The 15,951-nt window shown below is 40.2% G+C and overlaps 2 protein-coding genes across 3 annotated transcripts; one reads left to right on the top strand and one right to left on the bottom strand.

Annotated features, from left to right (window-relative positions):
- Positions 1-1,743: 1,743 nt before the first annotated feature.
- LOC106945665 (inositol 1,4,5-trisphosphate receptor-interacting protein) lies at positions 1,744-6,706 on the bottom strand. Its single transcript, XM_015029499.1, has 2 exons — positions 6,312-6,706; positions 1,744-5,409 (listed from the first exon to the last, which is right to left on the bottom strand). The coding sequence occupies exon 2, from the start codon at positions 5,398-5,400 to the stop codon at positions 3,532-3,534; it is 1,869 nt and encodes a 622-aa protein (XP_014884985.1). The 5' UTR covers positions 5,401-5,409; positions 6,312-6,706; the 3' UTR covers positions 1,744-3,531.
- Positions 6,707-7,335: 629 nt separating this feature from the next.
- calhm1b (calcium homeostasis modulator 1b) lies at positions 7,336-13,509 on the top strand. 2 transcript variants are annotated; one of them, XM_015029500.1, is made up of 3 exons: positions 7,336-7,868; positions 9,260-9,861; positions 12,441-13,509. In XM_015029500.1, the coding sequence occupies exons 2-3, from the start codon at positions 9,316-9,318 to the stop codon at positions 12,948-12,950; spliced, it is 1,056 nt and encodes a 351-aa protein (XP_014884986.1). In that variant the 5' UTR covers positions 7,336-7,868; positions 9,260-9,315; the 3' UTR covers positions 12,951-13,509. The 2 variants fall into 2 exon arrangements, with proteins under 2 accessions (XP_014884986.1, XP_014884987.1); XM_015029501.1 differs by lacking the exon at positions 7,336-7,868 and having other exon boundaries at positions 8,181-9,861.
- The last annotated feature ends 2,442 nt before the right edge of the window (positions 13,510-15,951 follow it).

The following is a 15,951-nucleotide window of genomic DNA, read 5'->3' as shown; positions in this document are numbered from 1 at the left end:
TTTTTTTTTTAATTTATTATTTTATATTATTTTAAATTTTTTTTTTTTTTTTTTTTTTTTTTTTTTTTTAGTAGTGACACCTGAAAAAGAGGAGGAAGCAAAGCAACCTTCATTGCCTAAAGCCTAGTTTTTGCATGCCTCAGCCGGTGATTCCTCCAGGGTCGGATCAAAGTAGCTTTCTGAATATCTCAACGTTTTTGTTTCCAATGATCACAGAAAAGTTTTGAATCCTGAAACTAGGATTGGAAAAAATCCCATCTGGCTCTAGAGAGTATTTCCATGTATTCCTCCCACTCTTCCAAGTGATGAAGGTGCAACAAACAAACCGGAGCTAGAGCGATGTTATCTGGACAGAATATATGCAAGAACCAGGAAGGAGGTCTTTAAGTCTCAGGATGCATAACAAATATTTAACACTAGGAAGTTGTCCAATGAACCATGCTGATAAACATTACCATTATCTTCTGTATACTCTAAAAACGGATTATTAAATTCCAGAGGAGTAAAGATTTAACCTGAATTCTTTGGTTTTCTTGGTTTTCTGAACAGTGTCTCATATACTGACTGACGTCAACTGCTCCAGTTTTAAGGGAAATGCCATTTGGTATTCCCCTGCAAAGTAAATATTAAGGGTAAGACTTATTCCTTCAGGTGATAAGACCTCTCATTCAACATGAGCCCATTGTTGAGTCAAATACATCTTCTGTACGTGTCTCTTTTTAATTGTTACAGATTGTTTTACTCTTACAAAGTCAGTTTTCATCCAAAACTGCAGATCAACAGAGCGCCAACAAAAGAGCAGTTTCACCTTTCCCCTCTAGATGGCAGGCTTTTTCAAGCCAGACTTAGAATCCCAGCTTCCTGTTACAGTGAGAATGGAAGAAATGCCCTTTTTTATTTTCTTCAGGATCACCACCAGGGGGAGCCATGGAGGGAGGTCAACCAAGTGGCCCCCTACTCATACTACATTAGATGTGGTGTTGAAAAGCATTTTCCTCTTTACTTATTTCTTCTGTTTTGTTTACTTTTTTGTTCCGCCTGAATACTTTAGATCAGTGGTTTCCAAAGTTGGGGTTCAGCATCTGCTTTGGGTTGCCAATCGACTAGTGTGGGGTCTTAAGATCCTCTTCAGAAATAAACTATGTAACAAGAATTATAACAGCAAGGAGTACTTTTTCTGCAGATATTAAGATTTGCTATTAAGATTAAAAATCAGTATAACAAACAGAAGCAATATGTTGGCTGCTGATGCCGTTTTTTCTCATGTTCATCAGAAATTCTTGCATATTCAAAAAGCAGTTTTCAACTGATAATTTCATTAAGGAGGAAATGCATTCAATTCAACCAGGCCCAATGTGTAAGTAATCGCACTTACCATTAAATCGTAATTTAACTGTGAATAACCACATTTTTTTTGACTGGTCTTGTTCAATTTTACTTGCCAGCATCAGGCCTGAACCAACAACCAACAATCAAGATAAAACTTAAATAGATTCATCTGACAACACGAAGAAGGCTAAAAGATATCAAAGAGGCCCAAAACTAAATAATAGAAGAGAAACAAAATTAAAATCATGTGGAATCTCGAGCCATCAGATCATGACATTAAGTTCAAATGTCCTTCATTTATGTAGCAAGACGATGATTCAAAGCACACAAGACAGTCAGTCTCTGAATTAAACCAAAACTCCTCCACAGGGGGACGTTTTAATTTAAGATAAGGTGAAGAAAGAGAACCTAAAATCTATTTGTGAAATGTTTTATTTACATGCAACCAAACAGTTTGTTTACAACTTAAGTATGTGCTACTCACAAACCCTCCAGCTAACACAGTTGGCACAGTTACAAACACTCGTCAGAACCTGTCTGTGGAAAACCCTTTGAATCGGTTTGACATGAGTTCAGTTTTTCTGAAGCATCAGGAAACAAAATCTACAGCTTAGGAGATCCGATGTACTTTGAAGCCAACAGACATGACAAAGCAAACAGTGAGGAGGAAAGGATCTACATTAAAAAGTGCTTTGTGACTCCAAAGACCTCTGCTCACCTTGTCATCAATCAAGGGTATATAGTGAAGTATTTGGGTTAAAATTAAACTGCTTGACTGGGACCAATTACAAAAGTGTAATTTTGTCAAACTGATGGCAAGCCCATACGATCGAAATTCCCTCGTTGTGACTCCAAGGTGGTCTAGAGCTTCCACCATTTCTGAACGGGCAACACAAACCAAAAAGAGCTGCATACTGTTAAACAGAAGATGTGCTTTAAAAATGAGATGCATTATCTAGCAGGAATTTTATTTTTAAGAACCACATACTCCATGCCCAAATCAGAACACTTGCAATTATGACCGTGCTAGTAAGTTGCTGAACTTGCCTGCGGTGGATTTTATTAGCAGCTGTAGACATGTTTTAGTGCAGAATTATAGGAGCTTTAACAATCTCTTGAGTGGATAATCCTGCTTGTGCACCAGATGGAAGAATCTCTATGGTAAGGACTGAGTGTGGAACTGCTGTGAATCAACATCCCGCATCAGCAGGACCGGAGGGTAAGATGGTGTTCTCAAACTATGGCACGGAAAGACTTGTAATTAACTCTTAAGTAATTCTTGTCATGAGCTGGGTAAAAGTCAACACTGGTGATGGAAGTCCTCCTTGAAATAGAATTATAATCTTGCACAATCAAAATCGTACTCTGCAAGAAGTTAACGTTTGGAATGTGACGCATCTTTTTACACAGAAGCACTAAAGGAAATAATCTCCAGTCGCTCTTGGAAGATTGACTGTGAAAGTAAAGTTTAATTTAAGAAGCTGAATTTGACGGTCTACTGAGGTCTCCTCAAAAGATGACCACTGAGGATCCCAGTAAGAAGAAACAAATGTACTTCCAAGACTTTGATGAAATCTAAAATGTTGTAATAATCTTTTTCAAATAAATGCTTTACACATGGACTCATCAGATGATTTACCAAAACCAACAAACATTTTTATTTTAATGATTTGGTTCAAATGTGGATAAGACTGATGTATTTCAAGCATTCCTGTTAATTTAGAGGATAAAGGCTTACAGAAAGTGGAAATGCGAAATTCAGTTGGTCAGGAAATTACCTAATGCATAAAACGTTCCAATTGTGAAATGTTGCTCTGCTCTGCACAATCAGGGGGAAGACTGAGTTGACAGCAATCCAGCAGACAGTCGCCAGCACTTTCCACGAGGCCAGTAAGCCACAAAAAGTAACAGCTAAAGAACCTCATTGTTCAGAGTCCTGCAAGCAAGCATGTAAATGAAGAGTTGAGAGGAAGAAAAAAAAAGTCAGCGTACAAAAAAACAGGGACAACAGAAACCTGTGTTGATTCAAGGAGCCGTGTCTGCAGGTGCAAGTCCGCTGAGTACTAACAAATCCAAAGTCAACGTCGCAAGTTTCCCTCTGATTAGACTCCCTTCTTGTTATTCTGTAGTTAATATGTACCTGCACTTGTATGATTATTTCGAAAAAAATTAAAAATAAAGTCTGTCTAACTGTGCACAGTCTTAAGCAGAGGATTTTGTGCCAGCCTGAGGCTGAGCAACATATTCATGTATCAACATGTGGGCATTTTGACACAACTCCTGGCAATGCATGAAGGCATTCTTATATGCCCAGTCATCTTCCACAAAGAGATGAAACAGGTTCACTGGCTTTGCTCTGCAGATTTCTTTAGGCAATCCAGTAACCCCAGCCAAAGGGTTGCCAATCAGAATGTGGGTCAGGTGCTTCCTCTTAAGACTTTCCTCCACAAAGCTCAGCAGGTCTTGTAGCCTGCAGACAGCAAAGTTCGGTTGCCACTGCGATGGTTTTTTGGTCAGCAGAAGGTGCATTAAGGCTATTTTGAAGTGGGTGTCCTTTAGTGCAGTCTTCCCTGTCAGCACTTCCTGTCTCCTATGAAGGAAGGAGGCGATTTCCAGAATTTGATCATGACAGGAGTTCACAGGGAGGCGTTTGGAGAGATGTTCCAGGAGGCGGTCTTCGTAGATGGAGAGCGACAGCGCCCAGAAAGTGTCCACATCCTCACTGGAGGACCAGGGTGTGATGCAGAAATGAGCTTCTGTGTTGAACTTAACCACCGGCTTCAAACTGAAGTTGATCTTCCTCCCTGACTTGAAGCGAACCACCAGAGCGCCTGGAGTCTCAGCGTAGCGGATGCCGAGCTCGAACTCGTATTTGTGTGAGATTTGTGCCCAGGCTTGTTTGACTGTGTTCTGAAACCACCGGGTGATCTTCGATTTTGACAGAAAAGGAGTGTTCTTGCTGCACAGCGGTCCATTGAAGGCATCAGCCACTTTTGTTTTTGCTTTGTCGCTCTCCGAATGCAGCAGGCAAACCATGTCGTCTGCGTCGGCGGACTGGCAGGGGCAGCCGTTTGGGACTTTCTCTTCTTTCAGGAGTTTCATCTGACCGCAGACTTGCGTGTCCAGCAACGGATCACTCACCCGGTTGTTCCTGAGCAGGCAGCGGACACTGTATGGTTTGCATGGAGCAAAGTGAACAATGATGTCACGCTCTTTCACCATCTGAAAGTCCTCAATCAACATGCTGCCGTCGTTTTCACAAACCGTCCTCATGGCCTCCAAGAGGTCATTTGCGAATCCTTCCAAAAAGCCCTTCTCCCTCAACATTTTCTCAGCTGAGGCCTGAACACATTGAGCATAAAAGCTCCTCAGAGTTTCAACATCAGGCAGCGACACTTTAGCAGGTCTGTGTGGGGAGATCCTGGTCTCTTCCTGATCTGTTTGGAGATTTCTCTTCAGGTATTTCCTGAAGAAGCGCATTATGGAAATGATGGAGAATGTGTTCCAGATGTACCAGAGGCAATCCCTCTCCCATTCTGCAATGCCTTTCTCTGAGGTTTCGTCTTCTGTCTTGCTGTGGACATGTGAGGCAGGTGAGTCTCGATCTTTTGGGTGGATCGTTGCTCCTTCTGGCTTCTCACGATGTCCCTGCAGAGCGTCTTGTTCTGAGCTGCCACTTCTTAAATCTTCTCCCTCCTGATTGTCAGGATTTTCAGTCAGATTCACGGTAGCAGATTTACTTGTCATGTGTCCCACTGGTAGTTTGGGATCAAAAGTTCCTCCCTCAGTGAAAGCCACATCTGAGTCCAACGGTTCATCTTTGTCCTGTTGATTGGACTGATTCTGTTGCTCTGGATTGTTATTTATGTCACCTTGAGGTTCTGTTACTTTGTAACTGACAGGTGCTGATGGTTCGACTAGTTTCTCTTCCCTTTTCAGCAGCATCTGCTCATGCTTTTGCAAATCCTCGTCGACGGCATCGTCCCAGTCCTCAACCCCTGGATTGTCCCGGGGACACAACAGAAGACCTGCAGCCACCACAAACACTCGCAGCAGAGTATCTTGCATCATCTGCGCAGCCTGGGAAGGAATACGGAGGCAGCAATTAGTTCACTTTCAAATACAGGTCGAACATCTTTACCTTTTGATTGTGCTGTTGGAAGGCAAACCCCAACCTCAACCTGCAGCCTATAACAGGTTTCCTTCCCCATTTTTCTATCAACTCTGACTAGTTATGAAGACAAGCATTCATCATTTACCATAATGTTGCTAAAAAAATGTTTTATAGTGCGCCTGATGTGTTCAGGATGTAAGTTTTCCACCACATGCAGCATTCTGTAGGTCAGCCAAAAAGTGACATTTTAGTCTGGTCTGGCCTGAGTTGTGTTCTTTGGTCTTTATGAAGCTGTTTGTTCTCTAATGTTTTCTAACAAACCTCTACAGTCTTCACACAGCAGCTGAAGTTAAAATAACACTCAGGTGGAGTGTTAACTAAACATCTGACTTTTGAATGTAGTTGGTTGCACAGGTTTTATTTAGGGGCATGAAAGTAAAGGGTGCTGAATACATATGCACACATGAGTTTTATAATGTAAAAAATATATTAAAATCATTCATAATTTTTCATGGGCAGACTTTGTGTTTTTGCCTACCACACAAAATCACCAAGGAGTCAAATTAAGTTTGCAGTGTAACAAAATGTGACAAAGCTCAGGAGTTATAAATACTTTTGTAAGGCATAAGTCAAAAGTGTAAAACGTGTTACAAAGAATTCTTTGCAACATGTTCAAGTTTTCTAAGAAAAAGATGCTGCTGCTAAGTTTCACCACGATGCTTAGCCAAAGAGGGAAAAAAGTAACTTCCTCAATATGCTCCAGCAATTATGAATTTATTTCTTTATTATATCCTGTTGGGTGTTTTCAAAATCAAGCACTAGGCATCATTATGTAGAGAACATGTCAAATATAAATAATCATACACACCTGAATGAGGGAATGTTTATCTCGGCAGTGGGGTGTTCCGGTAATATAAGTGAAAAGGTACAAAGGAGGAAACGACCTTATGCTGCCTCTTGTTCTGAGATCTCTTCCTATTTTAGTTGAAGGTTCAACTTACTTCCTGCTCACGCAACCCCATGTGTTCTGCTTCAACACTTTCCTGTGCGATATGCACAAGTACAAGGTTCGAGCTGACTTCCTGAAACTGCCTACTCATTTCACATTCAGTGCCAAATGTACTCAGATGATGCAGCTATATAGGCTGAAACCAGAAGTTTTCACACACTGTTTCAACTTTTTTTTCCAAGTGTTTGACATAAAGGCATTTTTTCCCCCTGTTTTTGATTAGTTGAGATGACTAAAACTATCTCTGTTTGCTAAATATCTTACTGATTTTGAAACTTAGAGACAGAAAAAAATTATTTTACTATCAACTACTGGAGGTCTTAAGGAGAACCGGGGACAGATAATGTATTTCAGCAACATGCAAAACATATTTTAATCAAACTAATTTTTTCAAAGTAATAAAACGTAACTACAGGTTAGCTTGACAATTTTCATAATTGTCAGTTTGAGTTATTTGAATACATGCTATGGTTTTGTGTTTGCTCCATATTATTGGTGGCTTTAAACAAGTTTTGTTGCATTTGTAGTTTTAAAGATTTACCTTAACATATTAACAGGCGGTGAACCTTTATAGCCTTTGACTAGAGAGTCAATGGAAAGGACACTCTAGTCATTTCTTAATGTAGCACTGTTCACATTACATAAAATCAGTGTACACAAATCTCTGACTCAGAGAAATAATTTTCCTGGTGTTGACAATCAGTATCAGGTTGCAGACAGAACCAAGTGTATTAAATGGCTAGTGTCCATGAACAGTGGAGCGAACCGCTGCCTTTTATCTTCTTGCAGGCCTAAAACTGGTTTGTCAAGCTTCAGTTCATTTTGTGGTTCCATATGTATTGAAACCCCTGTGTGCTATAAATACATAAATTTATATATTAAAAAAAAAACTATTTCAACCTGTTTCACACTCATTTCTTCTCCAAGCAATTGGAAACAGATTCACCCTTTACCTCTGTGACTGCAACCAAATTTTCCATCCAAAGCCACAGATATTTGAATGGTTTGAACGTTTGTTTGCATGTCTGGCTTGTTGTAGTGACGCAGGAACAATGCAGGCGCTCTCACTGATGGGATTTATTGGACTGACACAGAAACACTTTGCTTTTCATATAACCATGCAGAAACATAGTAAAGTTAAAAGGGGGTTGAAATAAGCAGCGTAAGATATTCACAGGTTTTGTCAGGTTTGCTTTCGAGAAAATATGTTTTCTCGAATCACTGTAACGCAGTGAAGGGAGGGGCTTGATGACAGGAGCTTAGCTCGGCTTTGAGTATCACCAGAGAGTCACTTCTCAGTCAGCCAGGTGCATATGTATGCTGCGTATGAACGGAGCTGCAAGACACTCACTATGGACGTTATGGTTATATGACAAGTTTATCCTTTCAGCTGTTTATCCAATTATAAATAATAAGGTAAGTGTGAAGTTAATACGAGAACAACGTCTATGAATATGTGTACCATCGACATGTTCAACTAAATTTCTGTCTTCAAGTTTATTGTTGGATAAGTAAATTACAAATGTCTTACAGATGAATTGTAAATAGTTGCTGCATCTTCTTTGCGTCTGGAGAAATCCAGCAATGCTTCTCAGCCAAAATGTATTTTCTGTTACTATTAAGTCTGCGGATATAAACAAAAACTTAAAATCTCCTACTTGTTTCTTCTTAATAATAAAAAATATATATATGATAGCTTTTATAATAACTTTGCCATCAGATATTAATATCTGGTTGATAGAACATTTACTAGCCTTTTCATTAGGTACACCTGACCATTTACCATGTAACACAAATCCTGAATCAGCCCATCACACGTCGGTGGCTCAGTGAGTTTAGGCACGCAATTGTTGTGAAGCCGAATGTTGAAGCCAAGTGGCTTTGAAGGCAGCGTAGTTGTTTGTGCCAGATGGGCAGAAACTGCTTATCTACAAGGATTTTCGCACACAAACATCTCTCAGGTTCACAGAACTCAAAGGAGAGACTATATCCACTGAGCAGAAGCTGTCTGGATGAAAATGTGTTGCTGATGCCAGAGGAGAACAGTTCAAGATGATAGAAAGGGGACAGTAGCTTAAATAGCCACTCATTGCAAACAATATTTTACTAATACCATATTTGAGTGTATCACACTTGAAGCCCTTGGATCACAAGACCAAACCAGATGCCACTCCTGCCAGCTAACATCAGCAAACCGAGGCCACAGATTTCACCTGCTTACCAAACCTGAACAGTGGACAGGTTGGTAAAACAGAGGTTTGATGAGCCTTGATTTTGGCTGTGAGATTTAGATGTTGTTGTCAGAATATGGTGTAGCCAACGTAAACGAGGATCCATCTTGCCTTGTATCACTGCTTCAGCCTTGTGGCGGCGGCATAAAAGTATGGGCAATTGTTCTTGGCAAACATTGGGCCCATTAGTACCAGCTGAGTATCGCTGAAATGTCACAGCAGATGTGTAGAAACCAAACTAGTTTCTTGAACAGAACAACTAGTTCACTGTACCCCAGCGGCCTTCAGAGTCACCAGGTCGCTATTAATTAGAGCAAATTTTAGATGTGGTAGAACAAGGATCTCCCCATCACGAATGCGAAGCTGAGAAATCTGCAGCAACTGCATCATGCTGTCAGGTCAACATGGATCAAAATCTCAGAAGAATGTCGCTGACACTTCGTTAAATAGCACTGAGCATTATTAAAAACCTAACTTGGTATCAACTTAGTTTTTTTTTTTTGAAGGAAGTTCAAACTCTACTGTTTTTCATATCAAATGAGAAGTGCTGTCTATCTAACGATCCTTCTCAAACAGTCTTTTTCCAGAAATTTCACTGCCTGTAAGCCGAAGTGTCCACCACATCTCACACGATGGATAAGTTTCGTATGATGTTCCAGTTCCTCCAGTCCAACCAGGAGTCTTTCATGAATGGGATTTGTGGCATCATGGCATTGGCAAGTGCCCAGATGTACTCCGCCTTTGAGTTCAGCTGCCCCTGCATGCCAGAATACAACTACACCTACGGCATCGGGCTTCTTGTCATCCCTCCCATATGGTTCTTTTTGCTGGGCTTTGTCTTGAACAATAATGTGTCGGTGCTCGCCGAGGAGTGGAAAAGACCCACGGGGAGCCGGACGAAGGATCCGACAATCCTGCGCTACATGTTTTGTTCTATCACCCAGAGATCATTGATCGCCCCGGCGTTGTGGGTGTCGGTCACCCTCATGGACGGAAAGAGCTTCCTCTGCGCCTTCAGCATTAACTTGGATATCGAAAAATTTGGGAATTCCAGCTTTGTCAAAGGGATGTCGGAGACGGAGAAGATTCGACTGCTGGCCAGAATCCCCTGCAAAGACCTGTTTGAGCATCAGGAAATAAGAGTGGCAGCAACACGGTACATCAAGTGTATATCACAGGTAGGTGGGTGTTTTTACTTTTTCTCAGGATGAAACACAAGAAGAAGTAATGTGAGACAATTTGCCAGGCAACCCAGATATATGATTTTAAAAAAATCACAAGGTTGTTGTTTTGGCGTCCCTGAAGTAAACAAAGTAAAAATCTGTTTATTTAACACTGTCCAAAACATGAAACCACAAAATGGATAATCAAAAAAAAAAAAAATTAACAGAAAATTATTCTTATTATTTTCTAAAATACCACTTGAATTTCAAAGCTGGGAATGTCTGAGCCATCCAGAATGGAAGCACTTATTCAAAGTGTAGACGAATGTTTCCTAAGACTTAACACAAGACTGATGATTGATGTGCATGATTTTGTTGGCTTGGCTCAAGAAAAATGTTCATCACTCCAACTTTTTTACATAGTCGAAGCTCTGATGAAGGACATGCAACTTAAACCCCTTTCAAGTCAAAACTTCACAATAAAGACACAACCACAAAACTCCCATTATGGATCACATTGCCTTTTCACAGAAAACCTCACAGCTTGAGGCATTCACACAAATAAAATGCACAAATCATGTGTTCCTGATTTACCACCTTTAGGACTTTGATGTCTGTCACAATCCTCACACAGAAGTGCAAATAATGAATCCACTCCTTTAATTCAAGAACGATGTCGTGAGCCATTATCTGCATCAGGTTGTGCTGCTCAAAATATTGCTCAGGTCAGGTACACTGAAAAAACAAAAACAAGCAAACAAACAAAAAATCTCTAAATTACAGTAAAATACTGACAGCTGTGGTTGCCAGAATTTTATACGTTAAATTCTGGTAACCACAGCTGCTGGTATTTTACCATAAATTAGAGACTTTTTTTTTTTTTTTTTTACAGTGTAGAGTCTGGAGGATGATCTGGTGGCTTTGTCCATGAACTAAACAGCTGCTGCCGTCTGTGCTTTGTCTAAAGTCACAACATCATGAATGTTCCCCAAAGCTGTAGAAGTTCCCTTACAGATCTTACAGAATTGGATGTATTACACCCTCCTATTCTGTGTTTGGAAAGCTTTCGTAGTTTCCAAGATACAAAAGTGTAGATTATAAAACAAAAGTGTGTCTTAAAACAGAGTCCAAGAAACCTCATGAGGTATGAAAGAGATCTGCATCCTCTGCTCAGAATGTGCAACAGAAACAAGAAAGGCCCTAAAGCAGAACTTAGAGGTACACCGTAATGAAGTGGACTTGGTGAAGACATGCAATATGAAGCAACAACCGAAAAAGAAGGATTCAGAAGACATTAAATGATGAAGGGTGGTGACTGAGATATTAACTACTTTGTCTCTTCGTTGAGTAATTTCTGCAACTGAGAACAAGTCATTTTGTGCCCACTTACCAATTGTGTATTACACTATTTCACTTGATGAATTATTCCTATTAATGTTCATACTCAAATGTCCCGTATAGTTTAGTTTGCTTGTATGTAATCTGTTTTCAGTGACTGTGGTTCTCATCCCTACATCAGTGTCAGATAAAATGTATGAACTAGGACAAACTATGGCCCCCAGATTAAACTGAAATCACTCAGTTTCCTCCATTTATAACTCATAAAACCACATTTACTTTTAGTAAACTATGAGCAGATTGTATAAAACTATTTCTATCCTCAACTGTCCAAACAGATACAAAATATCTCCAAACAAGATGAGAAGACAACTCCTGCTTGTACAAGAAAAGTGATAAAAAAAAAAACTAAATGATGGCAGCATGACATTACCTGCACCCTCCTTGTTTACAGTGAGATGAATCACTGTTTTAGCAGTGACTGTGCATGAGCTGCTGCTGTTTTATTGTTAACCCAAAAACAAACTATCAATGTCAGTGATACATCATTTGATATAGCACATTGCCAACACCTCAAATTAAATAAACAACTAAGGATGAATAGAATACACAACAGTGGTGCAATCAAGTATTAAAAAAATTATTTTAAAAGGCAATAAGACAATAAGAACAACTACACAGCATGGAGGTAAAATATCAGGGCAAATTGGCAAAACTCTTAGCTAAGTTGTTATTTTTATCAACCAATTTGTTCAGTTACAGGAAAATTTAAAGTAGATCAAAATTTATAATATCATTGTTTATTTTTTGACTGCTATAAGAAAGTTGGGGCTAACGCGGCACCTGGGTGTTTAAAATTCTAGCAGCTGCGATATTTTCAATTCCTCATAAGAAAATGTGATTCTGTTTTACCTCTAATATCCCCCACTGGTTACATTTACTTTTGTGATGTTTTTTGTTTTTTTTTTGTCCATAAGTCCCTAAATGTGTTATTCATGAAACCAAGACTTATTTCAGTCCTCCCATAAAACACCCGTGCTGTTGTTTAGGTCTCTGAGTAGCCTCGGGGAAAAAAACGCAGGTTCAGAAGTCCCATAAGAAATGTTTGTAACATAAATGAAGTTGGTGAGCTGCGAAAGTTGAAGGAAGCCTGTAGAATGTGTTATTTCCACATTACCAAGTGGAGAGATTAACAAGAACGCTATCACAAGCAAATGCAGTCCGTTTGCTAATGTAAAAACCTCTGTTCTTTACAGGCGTGTGGGTGGATTTTTCTCCTCATGATGACCTTCACCGCCTTCCTCATCCGGGCCATCAGACCGTGCTTCACCCAAGCCGCTTTCCTCAAAACCAAATACTGGTCCCATTACATCGACATCGAGCGCAAGATGTTCGACGAGACCTGCAAGGAGCATGCGAAGAGCTTCGCCAAAGTCTGCATCCACCAGTACTTTGAGAACATCAGCGGCGAGATGCAGAGCCTCCACCGCCATCGCTCCGGCCAGGACGACAGCGGCGACGAAGGTGAGGACAAGAGAAGCGACGAAGACAAGCTGCTGGGCATCAGGGCCCAGGACGACATGAACAAGGTCCTGTGGAACTGGCACACCTGTAAGCCGGCGCTGGCTCTGAGGAAGGACCAGATGGACGGCGAAAACAGTAGCAAGCTGAACGGGAAGATAAACGAGGGATTTAACGGGTTCGCAAACGGACATGCCCACGAGACCAAAAAAAGGGAATGGGCCGTGTATTACAGTAAGGTTTGAAGAAAACTGAGATAAAACGCTTACGAATGAGCTCTCACTGTGTTCCAGAGACGTAGCCTTTAGGAAAAAGACCTTACTCTGACAAAGTCTGCAGTCATTGCCCATCTCTTTATATTTTACTTCCATTCTTCTCTTCTTTCAAAGTTCCATTGGCCAATGTTTCTTACAGGTTTCTGAAGGCTTTTCAGAGCTTTTCTATCAACTTCAACTGTTTCTGCCATCATTTAAGTTCAGGATCTGATCTTTTCAGAGGAATGTCTTCTGTTACTCTGCGTCAATCTGACCTATGAATTATGTAAGACATCTAAATTCAATGAATTAATCCCTGTTCCATGACAAAGAACAGAAAACTTAACATGCAATCAGTTGTAAATTGGCTCTGACTCACTTAAAATGTCATTTTAGTATTAGCAAAGGGATCAACTCTTTGTTGATCTCAGAAAAGCATTCTGCCCTCTCAGAAAGCTTGCTTGTGTAAATCTTGTAAATTATACACGGCTAATAAAAGCCGTTTTTTATCAAACTGATAGCTCACACTTAGTTAATGCTGCACACTGGAAAGCCCGTGTGGCTGTCGTTAAAATGTTCATCCCCGTGTGGGTTACAGCGAAACAGCTGAATACAACGTCACCTGTAAGCAGATGTAGTAATATTGTGTCTGCCTTTTTACTTCTGAGTTGGAAATCCTGCATTTCAACTTTATTAACTTCGAAGGAAATGTAAAGTTTATGCAAAAACAAAAGAATGTGGCTACCAGAACATTTACAAGTGAGAATGAAAACAAGGTCAAGATTTGCATCTCGTTTGCTCATTGTGTTTATTCTTCTTTTTTTTTTGTCAGTGACACACAACTTTTTTTTTTTTTGTTACATCTCTTATTGGAAGTGTTGTTTAAAGCCCCCTTTTTTTACATGTTTACAGTTGCGGCTGAATATGCTAATCGGAGTGAACTCAGGAAGTTGTTGATTCAATGTTGTTCTCTTGAAAACCATATTTCACAAGAGTGCGTGCTATTTCTAAAACCACCAACCTGTTGCCGTCTGGCAAGCAGCGAGTTCAGTCTGCAGCCTTGGAACGAAACGAGCAACAATGCATGTAGTGTGTTTAGCTGCGCATTTACGCATCTGTCCAGATAACCCAGCTGTCCTTTAGTGCTCATGGGTAACGTCATTGCACTGTAAAAATCACTCTGTGTCACTGACAAACTACTGGAGAAGGCGATGACATAAAATTATGTTTGTTAGCAGAATTTAGTTGCGTTTTACTAGTATGAAACAAAATGACTAATCTTTGGGCCACCGTTGTTTTTCCTTCTCTTTCTATCCCATGAGTTTGGGTTTGATTTTGTCTTCACCAAACATGACGTCCTGATTGAGAACATTTTAACTGCAAGTGGGTTTTTAATAACATTGCAAACTCCAAGTAGAATTGCAAACCAACAACATTGTACTCCTCCATTTTATATGGAAGAAAGATGTTCACAGTAATACCTGAAGCACTTATTTAATAAGATACAACCTGTCAGAATCGCTAATAATTGGTTTGTACTTGCTGCTTCCACTACATGCTATAAAGCAGGATTCATACTGAGTTGATATCAAGGTTTTTTTTGTTTGTTTGTTTTTAGAACCGCAGCTCAGCCAGCTGTTGCAGGAACTAAGACAAGTCAATAAAGGGTTAATCTGATTTTCTTTCAAATAGCTGTTCTAAATCCACAGTAGTCAAATATTCTTGTCAGTCCACAAATATGCAAAAGAAAACATTTTTCTCAACGTAGTCTGAGCTTATGGTCAGGGTGAACATTAGAGGATAAAGTGTCAAAAGCCTCAGAGAGCTGAGTCAGATGCTTCTCACAGAAACAGCAGTTTAAAACGACGGTAAAAAGGGAAGAGTTAAAATTTCTTCATTAATTTTAGCCTCATGGCAACAATTAAGTCATAAAATTGACTGAATTGAAACTAGCTTACAACACAAGATGATACAACCTCTGTTCAGTATATAACTACCCAAACCATCTCTGAACTGTAGAAGATCAAATACGGTGCAGTTCTATTTAGAAAGTGTGAAAATGGCCCTGTAGCTTCTCACAGACAGGGAGTTCAAAAGCAGATGTAAACGTTGGCTTTGTTAACAGCTGTTAGCTGGTGGTGCTATTCTCAAAATTGTTTCTGTCTGTCATTGTCACACCATTTTCTTTATACGAGATGTTAATTTAATTCATGTTAATTTAATATTTAGAGTTGTGGTCAACACGGCCTGAACGGCTTTGCTCAGTTCCTCCGCTGCCATTGCTAAAACTACAGGCAGATTTCAATTCCTAAACCAGCACAGAAAATCGACTCTATCGATCACAACTTCTCCTTCGGCGTGCTGATTGGCCCGTTCGAAACGCTACCAGACAAATCCAAGTCAATGGGAGAAATTCAGACGGAGCTGTGAAGGGCTACTTTTTAAGCTCACACCATGTATTTCACTAGGGTGTGAGAGGTGGAGGGGTGTTGGAAATGCCATGCATCCCATTGACTCTTCTTTCCTTCCCTCCTCGTCTCTCCTCCCTCCTTTTCTTTCCTCCCTCCATGCTCCCTGGGGATTACTGGAGCAGCCCTCCCCTTGACCATCTCCTTGCCCGATAGCCCAGCAGCTGTTCTCCTCAGCGGATTGGCAGCCAGGCCTGCTGGTGTGGGGGTGTGTCCAGCTTGTGATTTTCTGCCTGCATTTTTTTTTCATTAACATCTTTTCATAAATTATCCCTAGTGCTTAAGATTTCTGTTTATTTCATAGCTTTTTTTGTTTGTTTGTTTTTTTAAGGCTGAAATCATTTGCTCCCTACCTGACCTCCATTTCGCACACACTGCTTTGTTTTGGTTGTCAGGACATCAGCCATGCGCGTATCATTGGGCTCCCTTGACTTTGCTGCAAGTCTCTCTCTCTCTCTCTTTCACTCACACACACACACACACACACACACACACACACACACACACACACACACACACACACA

This window comes from Poecilia latipinna, unplaced genomic scaffold (genome assembly GCF_001443285.1).
Source record: "Poecilia latipinna isolate Pla-1442-1.1 unplaced genomic scaffold, P_latipinna-1.0 Scaffold155, whole genome shotgun sequence".
Lineage (NCBI taxonomy): Eukaryota > Metazoa > Chordata > Actinopteri > Cyprinodontiformes > Poeciliidae > Poecilia > Poecilia latipinna.
Note: the sequence above shows the minus strand (reverse complement) of the source record. Positions and strands in the feature narration are given on the sequence as shown.